Genomic DNA, 20034 nt, shown 5'->3' with positions numbered 1-20034 from the left:
ATCAAGACCACTAATCCACTGAAGCAGCTTTTATGCTACGGTAATTAAATATAGCTTCAATAAAATAAGCCCATTTTTATCTCAAAGTGCAGTAGATATTTATCATACCTCTTTCAAACAGCACCAGTATATCAGTTTGCTGAGACCACAGTCATCATCTTCATCTTCATTTCCCGTTTCCAGCTTCCCGGGTCGGGTTTGAATCAAAGACCTCCATTGCTACCTCTCTCTCCACCACTCTTCTCCTTTTTTAAATACATCTTCTGGTTTTCTTCCCCTTTTCTCTATGCACTCCTACACTGAATCTGTCCACCTCCTTCGGGGTCTTCCTCGTGGTCTCTTTCCTGTTAATTTTTCTGAAAAAGCTTTTTTTGGCACTCTCTCTTCTCCCATTCTCATCATATGCGTATACCACTTTAGCTTTGTTGTTTCTATCCTGTCTTGAAGTTTCAAGATTCCTGTCCTTTTCCTTATCTCTTAATTTCTAATTCTATCCTGTCTGGTCTTGCCCTCGATACCTCTTAGGAATTTCATCTCCGCTGCCCGTATTCTACTCTCCTTTTGTTTTGTTGTAGTCCACGATCCAGCTGCATAGGTTAGTATGGGTTCATAATAGGTTCAATATAATGCTTTCTTACATTTCTTCAGGACATCTTGGTTCTACAAAATACCTCTTACACTCTGGTAGAAGCTGTTTGCTTGTTGTATTCTTTTCCCCAATTTCCTCAGTTATCTTTCTATCTTCTGTGAAGTACTTCTTTGAAGTACTTGTAACTTTTAACCACTTCCAGAATTTTACCATTCAGTTTTATCTTTCCTCTTCCTTCCTTCCTTCCTTCCTTCCTTCCTTCCTTCCTTCCTTCCTTCCTTCCTTCCTTCCTTCCTTCCTTCCCCTTGTCATTACTATTGTTTTACTTTTCTCTGTGCTTACTTTCATCCCAAATTTTTCTATCTCTTGATTCTATACATCTACTTGTTCTTGCACTTCCATTTCATCTTCATCCCATATCACTATATCATCTGCAAACAACATGGCTTTTCTTGCCTGTCTTCCCAATCTCTGTTTAATGTTCTTATGAATTTCATCCCTGACTATGATGAATAGTATGTCGGAGACCAGTTTCAACTTTAAACTGTTTTGTTTTTCTTATACTAGTTTTCACACTACTAACACAATTTTTGTACATAGCTTTTATCATTTGCACTTCCACTCGGTTAACTTGTTTTTTCCTTAATGTGTCCCATACCAACTGTCTGGACACACTGTCATAAGCTTTCTCACTGTCAATAAATGTCGTCACTATGTCTTTTCCAAACTCCCATCTTTTCTCCATCATATCTATTCTGTCCAATCTCCCTTGGTCGAGTCTTTTTCTCTTCTGACCCTGGCGAGGCCTAGGGAGCCTTCTATTTCCATACCTTTCGTGACCTGTCCCTTTCCTTATCCAGTGCCTTCATTCTTCAAAGTTCTAGACCTCTTCCATTCTCCATCTGATTAGTGTTAATAGAGGATTGTTACCATGGAAGGGATTAAACTAGTGGCTTCTCAGTGTTGAAAAATGTGTGTAAGACAAATCATCATGATGGAAGAAAAAAGAATATGGGGCATAAATTGTGTGGATCATAATACACACGAACGACTCCAACAGTGAAAATGATGCTGTGGAAGGGATTGAATAACTTACCTTTCTTACAGCAACTAAATGGTTTTATGCACGTAGTACTGCAGGGTTGTTATTGTTTATTCCCATGTTATTTGAGGTAGGTTATAGTTGTACCTTCGCTTAAAGCAATATAAATCAATAACCACCACCACCGCCTACAGCGAGTAAGGTACATGATATGGTAGTACAAATTTTTCATGGAGTCACTGAAAATTATGGTTCAAATCCCAGCGTAATAATGGCATATGCAGAGGTGCCAACCTTTGAATTAGGTTATCAGTAATCTCTCTCTCTCTCTCTCTCTCTCCCCTCAGAAATTTTTTACTGAAATCCAAAGCATTCTTTTCCCTTCTCGATAATGACACTTCCTTTGTCCTTCCTGATATCAATCTATGTAAAGTATATCATATTACACAACATTTGCACATTACTTGTTAGTTCTGTGATAAAACATTCTTTGTAGCTTCTTTTGCACTCAGCAACTGCTTTACAGTGTAGGTTTTCTTGAATTATTCTTCCCCCTCTGATTACATTTTCTTCACTCAACCATAAGCAATTCCAGTGTGACTATGTTTAATGTAGGCCTAAATTGTCTGATTTTTCCTATCAAGACTGCTAACTGTTCCAATGGGAAAGTTACTTTCCGAGTAAATACAACATTACATAAGGTTTTACAGGGGAGAAGAGCAGAGCAGAGCTCCTTCATTCACAAGCTCACAGGTAAAAAGTTGATGATGATGATGATGATGATGATGATGATGATGATGATGATGCTTGTTTCTTGAAGGGGCCTAACATCTAGGTCATTAGCCCAATAGAACAATAAAGTAACTATCTAATTCGTATCATTGCCAACTCACAAGCAGTGAAGTGAGGAGGGTTGAGCAGTAATGCTTGAAAAGGATTGAACATTTTCCTTCTTTCCTTTCTTTCTAGAATTTTTTCATGATAATGTAAATTTTCCGTAATAATCTTTCCTTTGACCACAATGCCATAATCACGAGGTGAAATCCGTAATAATTACGGGGAGAAGAGCAGAGCAGAGCTCCTTCATTCACAAGCTCACAGGTAAAAAGTTGATGATGATGATGATGATGATGATGATGCTTGTTTCTTGAAGGGGCCTAACATCTAGGTCATTAGCCCAATAGAACAATAAAGTAACTATCTAATTCGTATCATTGCCAACTCACAAGCAGTGAAGTGAGGAGGGTTGAGCAGTAATGCTTGAAAAGGATTGAACATTTTTCCTTCTTTCCTTTCTTTCTAGAATTTTTTCATGATAATGTAAATTTTCCGTAATAATCTTTCCTTTGACCACAATGCCATAATCACGAGGTGAAATCCGTAATAATTACGGACAATCTATAATAGTTGGCACCTCTGCTTATGGCCTCCATAAAGGCCTGGTGCAGGTCTTCTTCAAGTTGGCGGCCTGTAGGTGACCTGCGTAAGATGAATTCAAATGAATGAAGATGTACACAAACAACCCACAAGCCAGAGAATTAACCAATTAATGTTAAAATCCCCAACCCAGCGGGGAATCTAACCCGGCACCCTTTGGAACAAAGGCCAGTGTGTTAACAATTTAGCCATGCAGCTGGACGAATCCCAGTCAAAGGATGTGAAATTTTGAAATGGGAAGTCATGTCCCTGTGTTGCGGATTCCACATAAAACTAGAGGTCCTTTGGCTATGATCACAATATCAGTAGTTGTGCAAAACTAAGTGGGCTTACATTCTTTAGCTTGCTTTAGAAATTAAAATTTTCTTTGACAAGGAAAAAAGGTCTGTCATCTATCATCTATCTCACATTTAATGTCTTTTAACAGATGGTAATACCTTCACCTGCAGAAAGTTTCCAGTCTACAAAAATATCTAAAGTTGATGAAGAAGATGAAGATGAAGAGACTGTTACTCACGAGAAAGAGGACAGCCATGATTCTGGTGGTGAAATGTCAAGAGTTGAGTCTCTTGTTCAGCCTGAGCCTGAGGAAGAAGAAAAGAGTAAGTATTTCTTATTTCATTGTCTCGTATTTTTCACAAAATGTGGTAACATTATTGAAAGCTCATTAACTATTAACTATTGAGATTTAAAATGTTATACCTTGAGTCCTTGATTTTTTTATGCGTACCCACAGCCTATTTAAAAATATGTTCATTGGCATAACCTATAATTGAAAATGGAAACATCCCAACAAAATAGATCAATAGATCAGTGTGACCTGTAATAACAGAGGGAGGTTTTAATAAAGTGATGTCTTTTGTCTGGAAGAGCATCTGTTGTTATATACATTCTGTTGAAGTAATGATAGTCATGATAAAAGAAGTAAAGTTGGCAAGTCATTTTGGTCATTTAGGATATTTTACATTTTAAAGTGATTCTCTTGTTATTTCTCCATTTTTGTATTTTTATTTATAATTTGAAATTTTAAGATTTATTATTTAGTATCTCACTGTAATTTAATAAAGTTACTCTTTAATAGTTTGCCATGAAAGCAGTGTAAGTTACAAGGCCCTTTCTTCATATTGGTGAGTTCATCTTTCGTCAGGCCATATTAGCACCTCCTGGGGTCGTATTCTATCTAATACAATCATTGGTATCTACAAGATAACAGAAAACAGTAACATTCAAAACACGATTACACTTGGTTTGGCTTTCTGTTACCACCATTAATTTAACATCTGTCTTGTATCAGCATGATATTTCATCTTAACACATTGTTGTCCGGGCACGCGCTACTCCATTCTTTTGTGTGGACCAGCAACAGAAGCACACTTAGCATGAGAAGTAGGATGAAATATAAATACCTGTAAAACCTGTAAATGGTTCTAAGACTCTGTTTTTCATCCTTATTTCTCCATCCATCAACCTCACTGTCACTGCAGTGACTGGCATCTTCACTCATATTATTGCCGCCGTCAACAGACACGTCTGAACTGAATGTCGCACTTTCACTTCCACACGTATATTTTGATGTTGGCGAACACATATCTTCACAATCACTAATACTTACGCTTTCGCAATCACTAGGGACATCAGATAAACTATCAGCATGCAATTCTCCAAATATTTCATCATCGATCAAGCTGTCTTTGCTACGGTGCGCCGTGCTGACACCTGGCAATACACTCGGTCACGCGGTACTGAGGGTTATGAAACCACGCTTCCTGTCCCGAAAGCATTGTCAAGGAAAGAATATATCTATCTAAATTCTGATCAACAACTTTAGTTTGTAAACAACATGAAATATTTCGATTAATAAATGGCGGAGAGGATCAAAACACACAAGCATGAAGCAATGTGAGAAAAGGTTAATTTACATAGCCAGTCGCCCGCGCACCCATACGAAACTACGTTCATTAACGTAGCCCGTCATTAATGTGTTAAGCTCTGTGCTTTCTTCACTACAGAGGAAGGGTCTTGTGTTGTGTAAGGGATAAGTAGGCTTCCCTTTTTTTACTAATTAGTTTCAGGATGTTTTCATTATTATCATCAAACTACTCATTTCTCTTCCTTTTCTCATAGCCAATTGTTTTTTCTGCCAAATCTTTGATGATAGTTTGAAATGTGGCCCATTCCAGCTCCATATCCTAAGTATTGATTGGATTGGAAGTCAGTTGCTCTATTATGGCATTTTGGAATTCTTTAGTAATGGTTTCATTTTGAAGTTTAGAGGTATTAAATTTCTTCCTTGAAGGGTTTGTGAAATGAGTGTATGGTTTCTGGTGCACCAAAATTCTGAATCGGCTGATAAGAAGTCTATGATCTGTCCAACAGAGTATTAATTGATTAATCAATGAATGAATGAATTAATTAATTAATCAATGTTTCTACCGATGAGGACGTCTTTCTTGTCACGTCGGGTTATGACGTAATCAAAGAGGTGCCAGTGTTTTGAACGTGGGTGCATCCATGTAGTCTTGTATCTGGTTGGTAAACGGAATTGTGTGTTGGTGCTGAAGAATTCATGCTCAGTACAGAGACCAAGAAGAAGTAATCCATTTGCATTGCAGTTTCATATGCCTTGATTGCTCATTACATTACCCCATAGCCAACTATCTCTACCAACTCTAGCATTGAAGTCACCAAGTAATAATAATTTATCCATGGTGGGCACTTTGGAAAGTATTGTATTCAGTTGATGGTAGAATTGATTCTTAGAATTTTCAGAGCTGTCCAGAGTAGGGGCATAAGCAGAGATGAGTGATGAATTTTTCTCAATAGAGTGGTATGCGGAGGGTCATGAGTCTCATTAACTGCAGTAGGTCTTAACCTAAGCATGTTTACCAGTTGCAAATCCAACACCATGAATTTGATGTGTAACCTATACTACAGCGGTAACACTAATTACTACAGCGGTTACAATCAACAAACACTAAACACAGTCCCAAAAATCACTACACACTCAGAGAAACATCAGCAGAAACTACGCGGATCTGCGCCGACAACAACTTTCGTAGGGCCAACTAGTGGACAATAAACTGGGAAGGTGGGAAGGGGCTAGAACCTGCCGAGGGCATGGACATGGCTTAGATTGCAGATTCAGAAATAATCAACCGTGATCCTTAAATTTGAAAAATATTATTTACAAATGGATTTTACAAATACATTCCGAACCAAATCCGCCAACTTGCAACTTACGAACTATATGTTCTGTGATACACACAACTTAAGAGGTTCTTTGATAATAGCTTCCTACAAATTTCAAACTTCAAACCAACTGCACATCTAGTTACAGATCCAGTTGTACAATGCAATTTAGTAGGTTAAAAGCAACGTAATACGGTATTACCATCTACAGTGAAGTTAAATGTACCTTTCAAAACTCTGACATACATCAAGAGACACTGAACTACCGGAGACAAACCCCCCAAGGTAAATATATTAAACTTCGTCTTCTTAAGACGCCATCTCCGAGCGGAGGTTTGCGATCCACGTAACTAGCTCTGATCTTGACAGCGCAGAATGGAATGCCATTTCTGAAATACAGCAGTGCCATCTTCGAAGGTCTTTCAGCCATGAATTTCTTCTTCTCCCAATAGATCTCTTCCCCTGTATCTTCCCTTCGATAATAAGCTGTAATAACTGATACCTCCCACCTCTCATGATATGTCCTAGATATTGTGTTTTCCTCTGTTTTCCTCTGTTTTATGGTGAGCAGTAGTTCTTTTTGCTTTTTCATCCGACGAAGGACCTCGGCATTTGAGATTTTCATTATCCAGGATATCCGCAAGAGACGGCGATACAGGAACATTTCTAAGGCATCAATACGTTTTTCTATGATTGGATCCAGAGTCCAGCTTTCACATCCATATAGGAGAACAGAAAATATATAGCAACGCATCATACGAATTCGTAGTTGGAGACCGAGATCTGACCTCACAAAGAATTTCTTCATGGTTATGAATTGTTTCCTGGCCTGCTCAATTCTAGATATTATCTCCCGTTTGGAGTTACATTGGTCATCCAAGATGGTACCCAGATATTTGAGAGAAGACACTTGCTCAACTATTTTATCTTTTATTGTGAGATTTGTCCGAATTGTCTTCTTAGAGAACACCATCAGTTTCGTCTTTGAGGGGTTAACATATAATCCAAACTCTTCACTGTGCTGAACTAAGCAGTTTATCATGCACTGAAGGGCAGGCATGTCATCAGCTATGACAACAGTATCATCTGCATATCTGATGTTGTTGATGATTTTCCCATTCATTTTGATCCCACCATAGTCTTCCAATGTGTCTTTAAAGATTGCCTCTGAGTAAATGTTAAACAACAGAGGTGACAGTACACAACCCTGGCGGACGCCCTTCCTGTTCGAAGCAGTTTCTGAAGTTCCTTGATCAGTTTTGACATTTGCAAACTGATTCCCGTACAGGTTACTGATTATACGTAAGTCACCAGAGTCAATACCTGTTGATCTCAGAATCTCTATCAGCTTATTGTGCCTGACACAATCAAAAGCTTTTTTATAGTCTATAAAACAGGCATAGACATCAACATTCATATCTCTGCACCTCTGTAACAACACATTTAACTACACTTTACATATTTATCGAAACAAGGAATGGGGAATGCCTCGAAAACAAACAGGCAAGCCCAGCTGAAAAGCTAAGGCATCTGAAATAATTGAGTGGCGAATCTAGGTGAGGTTAGGGCAGACTCCTATACAAAATAGCAGGCGACATTACGGAAATTTTTGGCTGGATTGGAAATCGGAGTGCTTACCCGAAGGTGGCCCATCCTGGTAGCGAGGCGTCGCTGACGATGTAAAACTTCAGACAGACCAAGGCAGACCAAGACAGACTAGTCAGACTAGGAAATGCTGCCTCGCTCTCTTTATAAAGGTAAACCCTGGCCTTGGAGTAGCCAATCAGAATGCACGAGTCCGCCTATCGCCACCCAGATTCACCAGTCACAATTCCTACTCCAGTCGTGAACTTTAAATTTCTCGAATACAGACGCTCGCGAACCTTCCATTTCCAGAACAGTCAGAAAATATATTCTAGAAGACATAACCAACAAAATGCAACACACCCTGTTCAAAAATTCATGTAACATTTCTGGATACTTCTAGTAAGTACAGAACTGAAATCTGCTATTTACAAATACAATTTGTTATCAAATATTACACTTTACAGGTTAGGTCATTACAAATAAAACATTATCACCATACCTCATATCATACAGCAAGTACTACGGGAGGTTTACAAATAAAGTCTTCAATAAACACTTTCCAACACATTCTACACCTGTGACACGATGTTCACCTTCATTTTTCCCTTTCCAGAAGATGGTATAGCCTGAACTAGAATTAGCCCACATTTTCTAGGGCGTTCCCCATTCGGGGTGGGCAGTGCTGATCCTAAATAGGCCTTCCTAGACACAGATGCAGGTCCGGATTCCTGAGTAGCCACTAAGTCTCAAGAAAGGCGACCATCACACAACTGCCACCAAACCGGGCGAGTTGGCCGTGCGCGTAGAGGCGCGCGGCTGTGAGCTTGCATCCGGGAGATAGTAGGTTCGAGTCCCACTATCGGCAGCCCTGAAAATGGTTTTCCGTGGTTTCCCATTTTCACACCAGGTAAATGCTGGGGCTGTACCTTAATTAAGGCCACGGCCGCTTCCTTCCAACTCCTAGGCCTTTCCTATCCCATCGTCGCCATAAGACCTATCTGTGTCGGTGCGACGTAAAGCCCCTAGCAAAAAAAAAAAAAAACTGCCACCAATGTGCAGGTCCAGACTAGAAGCTTCCAATTTCACCCTAAATCTGCTTCCACCATCGTTATCCCATCGCCATTGGACTTTGTAGGAGTATGACTTTGTTGGACCTTGTATTGGTATTATGTCTTTAACCTACCAACACACACAAGTTGAGTCCGCCTAACACTAGCATCTGTGTTGTATCGTTCAGTGATCATGTCGACATTTGTGCCTGAAAAAGAACATTCATGGCACGCATTGCTTTTCTTATTAAATCAAAAGAAAAAGGCTGTGGAAAGTCATTGTTTGCTGGTAGAAACATATGGTGAACAAATTCCAACAATTACAGTGTTTAACTCGTATCACTTCTTAATACGATATACATAAATATATAAGTAAAAGTAAACTCGTGTCCTCATTCCGAGGTGGTGCAGATCTTTTCAGGCACACCCCCATTGGAGGTGAGCTGCATGTACCATTTCAATCACATACCAGCCCTCCTGCCACTCTTAAATTTCTGGCAGTACCGGGAATCGAACCCGGGCCCCTGATGACGGCAGCTAATCACACTAACCGTTACGCTACAGAGGCAGACAATATATAAGTAGGACAAGCAGATACAAAGAACTTTCCAATGAACACTTTGCTTGTCAATATCAACCTGCAGTGATATGTAAACTAATTTATCTATTCTGGTTACATTGGACATTGTATTAAAATTCTTCTTCTGTTAAGTCCAAGTTGAAGCCCTATTAGAATATTCTTAACATTCTATTGTATAGGAACAACTTATGACTAAGTGTTTGTTTACTTCTTTTAGCATATCAGACATGGCTATAACGCCTCTGTAAAAATGAACCAGACTGTTTAACAGAAAAAAAAATACAACAGATCAAAAGCTGCTAATTATATTGTACTATAAATATATTGTACAAAAACCACATTTTCTTTTAACATGTCATTCTTTTTAATTATAATTACCAAGGTGTACACCTTTTTATATAAATGACTATCATTGTATTAATGACTATCAGCTTATATGTGTAAATATTATTTTAGTTTTAACATGTATATTTTCTAAATTACTATTACGGTATTACCATAAGAGTCACGATCAATGTATTTTATTCTTTGTATAATTTGTCCTAGGCTAATGACATATGTACAGTTTTGTCGAAACCGATACCAAACGTTTATAAACGTGATGATTTAACAGAAATGTAGAAATTTTCACGTGATGTATAGTATTGAAAAGGTGGATATTATTATTTTCTTTGTTGATTGTGAATCTTGATTCAATACAGAATCCAAAGAATTAAATTCTTAACGTTAAATAGAACATGTGAGACAAGGTTTCGCCAATTTAAACGTGGTGATTACAGTGTGAAAGGCAGTGCGTGCTCTGGTAGACAACAAAAGTCCGGTGAAACCGTTAATGCACAATGCTATTGACAACAAATGATTAATTTAAATCACTCATTGATAGAAAGACGACCGGAATGGGCCAGAAGACATGGCAAAGTGATTTTGTTACACGACAGTGCGCCGTCTCACACGCAAAACCAGTGAGACACCTTGAAATCTCTTGGATAAGACATCCTTCTGCACCCGCCGTACTTCCCCGATCTGGCGCCATCTGACTATCACCTCTTCGCAACAATGGGGCAGAGCAGCACCTCAACAATTTTAAGGAAGTTGGAAAATGGCTCGACTAATGGTTTGCCGCAAAAGACTAGCAGTTTTTCTGGCATGATATTTATAACTTACCTGAAAGATGGGTGAAGTGTGTAGAAGCCGATGGCAAGTATTTTGAATAAACAAAAAATGAATTTCCCTTGAAAATTACGTGTTTTCTTTACCTCAAAACTGGCAAAAACTTGTGCATACACCTGGTATGTAAAAAATAAGTTTATAATAATAATGCTATTTGCTTTACGTCCCACTAACTACTTTTACGGTCTTCGGAGACGCCGAGGTACCGGAATTTAGTCCCGCAGGAGTTCTTTTACATGTACTACCGACACGAGGCTGTCGTATTTGAGCACCTTCAAATACCACCGGACTGAGCCAGGATCGAACCTGCCAAGTTGGGGTTAGAAGGCCAGCGCCTTAACCGTCTGAGCCACTCGGCCCGGCTAAAAAAAAAAAAAAAGTTTACAAAGCTGTCTTCTACATTGAAATGTGGTTCAGTAAACTATATTACAGTTGCTTGAGGTCGAGCCTGTCAGATTCCAAGGACTCATTAGTTGCATACCATGAATTGGTTAACAACTTTTTGCAATGCCTTTTCTAAAAGCTTTTAATAGCAAATTTTTATATCCTCATTCTGTTTTATTAGAAATGGTTATGACATGAGATATCTGAGTGCTGCGCACTCCACACCTTGGTAAATCAATCTGATATGAATGTCTAGTATTGTATGGATGTATGATGCTCTGATAAGTTAAATCACTAATAGACTTGCTCTTTATGTAAAGTAATACAGTAGTGTATTCACAAATAAATTCATTGTAGTTAAAATGCTACCTTATTATATCCAATATGGTATTAATAATTTAAATGAACCCCTGTGGGTGGGGGACGCAGACGAAGAATATGCCCACGGTATCACTTGCCTGCCATAAGAGGCGACTAAAAGGGGCGACCAAGGGATGATTGAATTAGAATCGTGTACCATCTTGCGAGGAACATTATGGGGTCGCCTTTACTTTTTGAATATTACCACTATGTTCGATACACAATTGGTTTCCGATTAGTAGCAACAGAGGGCAAATCAGTACGGGTTTTACAGTACCCGTGATTAGTACCACTATATGCGGAACATCACGGGCTTACATTGCCTATGATTAGTTTAATTGTGAGAAACACCACAGGTCTGGGCGTTGCCTGCGATTAGTACCCACTATGTGAGGAACACCACGTGATATTACAAGTCCCTGTTATTAGTACACCTATGTGAGGAACACTGTGGGTTTGCGTTACCTATGAGTGGCGCTATAATGTGAGAAACACCATAGGTCTGCGCTACCTGTGCGTATCACATTACCTTGAGTAGTACCACACTTACCACTCTGTATGCAACACCGTAAGTCTACGTTACTCATGATTAGAACTGCTACGTGAGAAATACAATGGTTCTTACTTTCCTAGTGATAAGTACCATTGTGAGGGGCCGTTGACCTGGATTTTGGACTCCTCTAGACAAGTATCATTGATTCAGGATTGTGCTTTGGAAGCAGCCTCTTGGTCAGTATGTACTATTGTTTTAAGATAGTTTCTGGGAAGGTGAGGCATTGCGATTTGAATTCACTGATTGTTTTAAGTTTATAACAATTTTTCGTCGTCTCCTTTTTTGAATTCTAGTCAGTGGATTAATTTTGGAATTATTTTTAACTTTCAGTATTGTGAGCTGGATCTGCTGATTATTTTACATTCATATTCATCCATTCATTCTTCATAATCACGTTTTGGATTCTGATCAGTGGATGAGTTTTGAACTTTTAGATTGTCATTATATTTCATCTTCTTTTGTACCATTAGCGGCCGATGACCTAGATGTTAGGCCCATTTAAACAACAATCATCATCATGAATAATTTAAATGTGAAATGTTATATTCTGGAGAGATGAATTTATTGTATATTATTCATTATATGCTTTTCTGACTTTTGGTGAAATGTTTTCTTCATTTTCTTCATTTTTCTAGAACCAAGATCTTGGTGGCACACTATCTCAGCATATATAAAATTTGCCTGGGCATTTGTCGAGAGTGCGATGGTGACAATGACGAGATATTTGAATCGTTTATCAAGAGATTATCGTTATGTTATCAAGGTCCTTGCTATGGAAAAGAAAATGCTGAAGGTAAACAAACTTTCATTACCTAATTTATTAGTATATATTGGTAACTAAGCTGCTAATTGGACATCGGAATTAATGGTTTTCAGTTACCACTTTATTTTTGTTTATTCTTTGTAAAATAATGTCTTAAAGATTTTGTTTTAATTAAGACTTTCTTGTATAAGATACAGTATTCTGACATAACTGGTTTAAGATACTGTATTCAGAGAAGTCTACCAGCCCCTATAAGTTTTATACGACTTATAGTTTACAGACAACCTAAAGACATTGTTCTCTCATCCTACAGAAAGTTAGTTCAATGATATGTTTGGGATTAAACTCGGCAATATAGCTTCAGTGGTAATTCAATGAAAGTTTCATGTGTTCATTAGATTTTCTAGCAAAGCAGCAAATAATACTTACGTGAGGGCAGGAAACATGCATTAAGATTAAGAACAGATTCTGAATTGATTGTAAACTTCTATCTTACCGTTCACCCCTTGCCATAACTAAGGTGGTAAAAGCATGCCCCATTATAGCCATTAATGACAGGTGGGAATCCTGGGCTACCGAGCTCGATAGCTGCAGTCCCTTAAGTGCGGCCAGTGTCCAGTATTCGGGAGATATTGGGTTCGAACCCCACTGTCGGCAGCCCTGAAGATGGTTTTCAGTGGCTTCCCATTTTCACACCAGGCAATGCTGGGGCTATACCTTAATTAAGGCCGCGGCCGCTTCCTTCCCACTCCTAGCCCTTTCCTGTCCCATCGATGCCATAAGACCTATCTGTGTCGGTGTGACGTAAAGCAACTAGCAAAAAAAAAAAAATCACCACCAGAACTCTTTTCAAAAGTGTGTATACTGAACTATACCGAATCATTGCTCTGATAAGCCTTCTTTTTACGTTTACAGGCTGCTCTCACTTCAGCATTCCACCAAGATCGCCTTTTCTCATCTTTATACACAGTTGTTCCTAGGCATTCCCTTGCTGTTTCTACTACAGCATCCCTGTATGCCACCCATTCACTTTCTATATCCTCAACCTGCCTACTGTCTACTGTTTGAAACTTCTCACTAATCATATCCATGTACTTCTGTCTAATTTCCTCATCCTGGAGATTTTCTACCCTTATTCAGTTGCAGATTGATTTCACTTTCTCTACCCTAGGCCTAGAGATACTTAGTTCACTACAGATCAGATAGTGGTCTGTATCATCGAAAAATCCTCGGGAAACTCGTACATTCCTAACAGATCTGAATTCAAAGTTGGTTAAGATATAGTCTATTATGGATCTGGTACCCCTTGCCTCCCATGTGTAGCGGTGAATAGCCTTATGCTTGAAGAATGTATTCATAACTGCTAAACCCATTCTAGCACAGAAGTCCAGCAAACGCTTCCCATTCCCATTAGCTTCCATATCTTCCCCACATTTACCAACCACCCCTTCGTATCCTTCAGTTCTATTCCTCACTCTCGCATTGAAATCGCCCATTAGCACTATTCTATCCTTGCTGTTGACCCTGACCACGATGTCATTCATTGCTTCATAAAACTTGTCAACTTCATCCTCATCTGCACCCTCACATGGTGAATACATGGAGACAATTCTAGTCCTAATTCCTCCATCTGACAAATCTACCCACATCATTCGCTCATTTTCGTGCCTAACAGAAACTATGTTGTGTGCAATGGTATTCCTGATAAAGAGCCCTACCCCAGACTCTGCCCTTCCCTTTCTAACACCCGTCAAGTACACTTTATAATCTCCTATCTCTTCCTCGTTATCTCCCCTTACCCGAATATCACTTACTCCTAGCACATCCAGATGTATCCTCTTTGCTGACTCAGCCAGTTCTACTTTCTTTCTTCCATAAGCCCCATTAATATTGATAGCTCCCCATCGAATTCCATTTCGTTCGCCAAGTAGTTTCCAAGGAGTCCCTCGCCTGTCAAATGGGAGTGGGACTCCGTTACTCCCATAGGTCTGAGGCTTACTTAAAATGTTCTAAGCTCGGTACATTCATGAAGCAGGATGCTACCCTTCTTGCACATAGTCCAAGTGAGGATCTCTCTTCTAATGGGTTGTGGTGGATTGTATAGCTCCTAGCCGCCTGAGCAGGAGGAGGGACATGATTCAGAATAGTCCAAGATGCCCACTCCCATTCCATAGCAACTGGTATCCCGACTCTCAGGACCACTTACTAGGCCACTCAGCCGTTGCCAGTGGTTCACGAACTAGGACGTGTCTACAGTAACCCACACCATGAAAAAAAAAAAAAAAATAATAATAATAATAATAATAATAATAATACGAAAATAATAATAGTAAAACGGACACTTAATATGAAAAATGAAATCGTAAAATGACACAGTGGCGGTGATTTCACATCTAAACTTGGAAGCATGACGAATAACTTATCAGATACTCCAGGGAATAACTTTTTTTTTTGCTATTGGCTTAACGTCGCACCGACACAGATAGGTCTTATATGGCGATGATGGGACAGGAAAGGGCTAGGAGTGGGGAGGAAGCGGCCGTGGCCTTAATTAAGGAACAGCCCCAGCATTTGCTTGGTGTGAAAATCTGAAACCACGGAAAACCATCTTCAGGGCTGCCGACAGTAGGGTTCGAACCCACATTCTCCCGAATACTGGATACTGGCGGCACTTAAACGACTGCAGCTATCGAGCTCGGTGAGGGAATAACTCATCGGCCTAAAAATGACAACTAAGAAAGTACTGTCGAAATGTGAAGGGGCCCTAGGAGGTCCATGGGAAGGTATGACATTATTGGGGAGAAAAGATTTACGATAATACACCCAACAGACAAGTAATTATTGAGAAAATGAAACATACAATTATAAATGAACAAAAATGAACTGCGGATTAACTGATACTTGAAACACTAAAATAAAAGATGTGTAAGGGAAACATTTAAGCTCTTCGGTCACGAACAAACTTTGACATAAGAGGTTCACATTAAAGTTAAGTTTAGAGAATGAAAGGGGGCATCTTCGAAAGAATCAAAACATTAATTACGCTATTCAAGAAAGAGTGTTACAGTTACTTACAATTACAACTACTGAGTTAGAAAAGAAGGTTTGCCTCCGAAAACAACACGTTACGGACTAGCGTAACATCTGAGTTATATAAATGCTCTATTTTGGTAAATGTGGAAAACTAGAGGAAACTCCGGCACACAAGATGAAATTCTACATAATTACGGAAGTTACATTAAGTGGGAAAAGTCCAAAACACAAGAATGCATATAAATCAATATAAAGCAATAACATAGCGCTTACCTTGGGCCGGCTGAAGACCCATTGCTGGACAGACGCAAGACCCGTCCGCCCACCGCAGTGATCCGAATTCAAAGACGCGGACAATTCAACTCGCACACGCGAGGAGCCACAAACAGGAAATCGTGCGATTACAAATAACCAATAGCAACACTCCAGATTGCCACATTCACCAATGAAAAATCTTAATATACTGGCCAATAAAAAAAACTTTTATTTTGGCCAATGGCAGGGATCTTCTAGAATAACCATTTCTGCTGAAATAGCATATTAGCGGATATTACAAAATGACAGGAAAGGACCACTTACATGTGGCACACCCTGCCTCACAAGTCATGCATAAAAATCCATATCCCTTTATATAATTTACAGAATATTATGCAGTTTAAAACGGGAAATTTCAATACCCAAATCTCTTGGAACAAAAATCTCCTTCATAGTCCATTTCTTCATAGGCCTAAATATTAATAATTTTTTAATATTACACACCATTGATTTTTCAAGTCTTTTCTTGAGGTTTTCCAGAATAAGAAAGCTACATACAATAATTTGCTTTGCATAAACTCTTCAGTTATTTAAATGTTTTTGTTTTCCCAAATTGATGACAAGACAAAATTTAAATGACATTACATAAAAAGAAATTATGACAACACAAAATTTAAATAACATTACATAACAAGGACTTCTGTTGCTTCACTGCTTTCTGTTCACTGCTGTTCAACAATGGTCACAAGTTTTATGAGAACATTTTAACTTGTCCACCAACAAGTGCTCCGGGTGATGATGACAATGACTAGTGTTACAAAAGAAATACTAGACATTCTTTGTTTGAAATAAATAGTATAGCCTACAAAAAAATTATTGTTTTACATTATAAATAATTTACAAAATGTTGATGGGTGTAAAAAATAATGATAATATTGATTAAAAATCTAAATTTCTAAAATAGATTAAATTGTTGTAGACTCTTTGCATTTTGAAACCTAGTGAGATAAGGAGAGAAAAGATTCCATTGACTTTACATTTAGCCAGAATCCAGAATATTATTATTACTGGCAATATATATTATAGTAGCCTCCGTGGCTCAGGCGGCAGCGCGTTGGCCTCTCACCGCTGGGTTCTTCGGTTCGAATTCTGATCACTCCATGTGAGATTTGTACTGGACAAGGCGGAGGCGGGACAGGTTTTTCTCCGGCTACTGTGGTTTTCCCTGTCATCTTTCTTTCCAGCAGCACACTCCAGTATCATTTCATTTCATCTGTCAGTCAATGATCATTCCCCCAGGGGAGTGCAACAGGCTTCGGCAGCTGGCACAATTCCTATCCTCGCCGCAAGATGGGGGCTTAATTCATTCCATCCCTGACCTGGTCACTGACTGGAAAACAGGTTGTAGGTTTTCATTTTCAATATATATTACAGTGTGGTGACTAATATGCACAGAAACAAATATGTAATTGTATGTTTTTCAGTCTGAGCAAGAGTTCTGTAGTAAAACAGTCTGGTTTAGTTTACCGAAAACTACTGCGAATGGAATCTTTTCCTTTTTAGTCTCACCCATTCTATTTTTAATTTAACTGTCTTTGTACTTCGTTTATTTTGCTTTTTCAAAACTACCAAAGGAATTAGTTGTTTTTTATTCATTTTAGATGCAAAACTGCAATTATTTTATAAGTTTTTTAAAATGTATCTGACTTAAATGTCTTTGTACTCTTTTAATTTTATTTTATCTTGTATTTTTATGTTAGCTGAAGGTGGCCCATACAAGGACTGAAACATGTCCTAATTTAAGATTAAATTGATTATTTATTATAACTAATAGTTGTACACTATTGAATAAGTGGGCATATATAATTAAAACAAAATTTCATTGTGGAAATTGTTTGACCTTAAAATTGTTCACAGGAAAAGCGAGGTTTTGGTGAAGGTATACGTACTGGTTCTGGAATGATTTGGCAACCTCTTCCAGGAGTATCGACCAGGTATTTAGAATACTTTGTTTTTATTTATGAGATGCATTTGGTATTAGGCTTGATCCCACTTGAGAGCTTTCTTGCTTACCAAGTAAAGCATGATTACTTTTTTTGAGAGTGTAGTTCGAGCGTCTGGTGAGTTGGTATACCGTATGTAAAAGTCACATGCAAGTGATAATCTGCTCACTGCAGTAATGTTCCAGAACATGCATTAAGACTTCGTATGGTGATATTGAAGGGGAAAATGAATCTTGAAACGGTATTACAGTACTTAAATAATTTCCATCTAGCTACCTACCTGTCTGTCTTCATCTCACTTGACCTACTTATGATGTTATTTTGTTTGTTAGAGGCTATTTGAGACTTTTTCAGTAGAAGCTGAGGATATCTCCTTTCAATGAGTATTTTTTTCTTTTTCTTTTTCTTCTTAAACAATAATCTTGTTGGATAATTCAACATGAGTTAGATTTCAAAGTTCATCCTTAATTGCCTGAAATGTTTGAAAACATATTTAGTAAAGCTTAAGTACTAGTTTATAATGATTTTGATGTTAATATATTTGTAATGTTTAAAATAAAATAATATAATTCAGTTGAAATTTTACTGTTGTTTAAAAAGTTCTACAAATCTATTCAACCTCTAAGAAACAACATAACATTCAATTGTACTGATAGTTACAGAAAGTAGTGCTATTGTATGGTGATTAGAAGGATATTAAGTTTGTTATGGGGAGTCAAGCCATGACTGTGCAGGTCCACGTTGCAGTTGTACGTAATTGATGATGAAGGTACGTTTAACTGCCCAGCTTGTTTCGGATACTGCAGAACTTTAAGTACAAGGTTTCACATATTATAATAATGTATATGGCCACTGACATCGTCAAAATGATCTTGATGCTGTTGTCAGTAGCATCAAGTCAGTCATTAATCAATTTCTGCAATATTATCAGAACCATGGGTATGTTTGATGGGATGAAAGAACTTGTTTACTTCCATGGAGAGATAACAAAAATGTGTAGATCAAGTTAGGATGATAACATGCTAGATATATTGAGAATGTTCTTGGAAATACCATTCTCAAAAGCCTCTTTGGTGTGACACCATAGTTAGCCAGTTGGTGTTGTTTGACTGGAGTAGGCTATGCGTCAACTTTGGGGTTCACCCTTTCCCTACCTCATCATCTTCACGACATGTCCGGCTCTGTAGCATAATGGTTAACACTATTAGCTGCCATCCTCGGTGGCCCGGGTTTGATTCCCGCTACTGTCAGAAATTTAAGAATGGTGGGACGGCTGGTATGTAGTTAAAATGGTACGTGCAGCTCACCTCCATTGGGGGTGTGTCTGAAAAGAGCTGCACCACTTCAGGATGAGGACACGAGCTTACTTACTTTATCATCATGACATATTGTCATCGAAGTGGACACAGAAAAACATAACACTTGTGATGATCCTCGACTCTGAGGCAAGGAGTAACTAACTCCATGACCAAACAAGTGCACACAAATAAGTGAAGAATGCTATCTGCCTATCGTCGCAGGTAATTGATCATATCCAAACACCTGCGCATTAGGGGGGATAAAGAAAACCACTAATGCATACATAGCTACCTGGGTATGAAATAGTGAAGATTCTTATGTTTGATCTATTGTGGCTATTTACAGCATGAAGAAGTAAGCTCAGTAATTGTAAGATCTGTACAAGCTATAAAGAAGAAAATAAAAATGCACCTTGAAACGTGTTGTCATTCATGATTACATTAATAATTATTATTGCATTATAGATGAATGAAAATCCACAGTCTGTTTCTAGTCATTTGACCGGGTCAGGAATGGAATGAATGAAGCCCCATCTAGTTACGAGGATAGGAATTGTGCCGGCTGCCGAAGCCTGTCGCATCCCTGTGGGGCAATGATTAATGGCTGACAGATGAAATGAAATTATATTGGAGAGTGTTGCTGGAATGAAAGATGGCAGGGAAAACCGGAGTACCCAGAGAAAAACCTATCGCACCTCCGCTCTGTCCAGCACAAATCTCACATGGAGTAACTGGGATTTGA

The 20034-nt window shown here is 38.5% G+C and overlaps 1 protein-coding gene across 9 annotated transcripts in view; it reads left to right on the top strand.

The window, feature by feature from the left end:
- Piezo (piezo type mechanosensitive ion channel component) overlaps positions 1-20034 on the top strand; it is a 555272-nt gene that overhangs the window by 432003 nt on the left and 103235 nt on the right. For all 9 annotated transcript variants that reach the window (XM_067145104.2, XM_067145105.2, XM_067145110.2 and 6 more), the window contains 3 exons: positions 3496-3670; positions 12576-12733; positions 17909-17985. In XM_067145104.2, coding sequence (XP_067001205.2) covers positions 3496-3670; positions 12576-12733; positions 17909-17985 — 410 coding nt within the window. The remainder of the gene's footprint in view (positions 1-3495; positions 3671-12575; positions 12734-17908; positions 17986-20034) is intronic.

This window comes from Anabrus simplex, chromosome 4 (assembly GCF_040414725.1).
Source record: "Anabrus simplex isolate iqAnaSimp1 chromosome 4, ASM4041472v1, whole genome shotgun sequence".
Taxonomy (NCBI): domain Eukaryota; kingdom Metazoa; phylum Arthropoda; class Insecta; order Orthoptera; family Tettigoniidae; genus Anabrus; species Anabrus simplex.
Note: the sequence above shows the minus strand (reverse complement) of the source record. Positions and strands in the feature narration are given on the sequence as shown.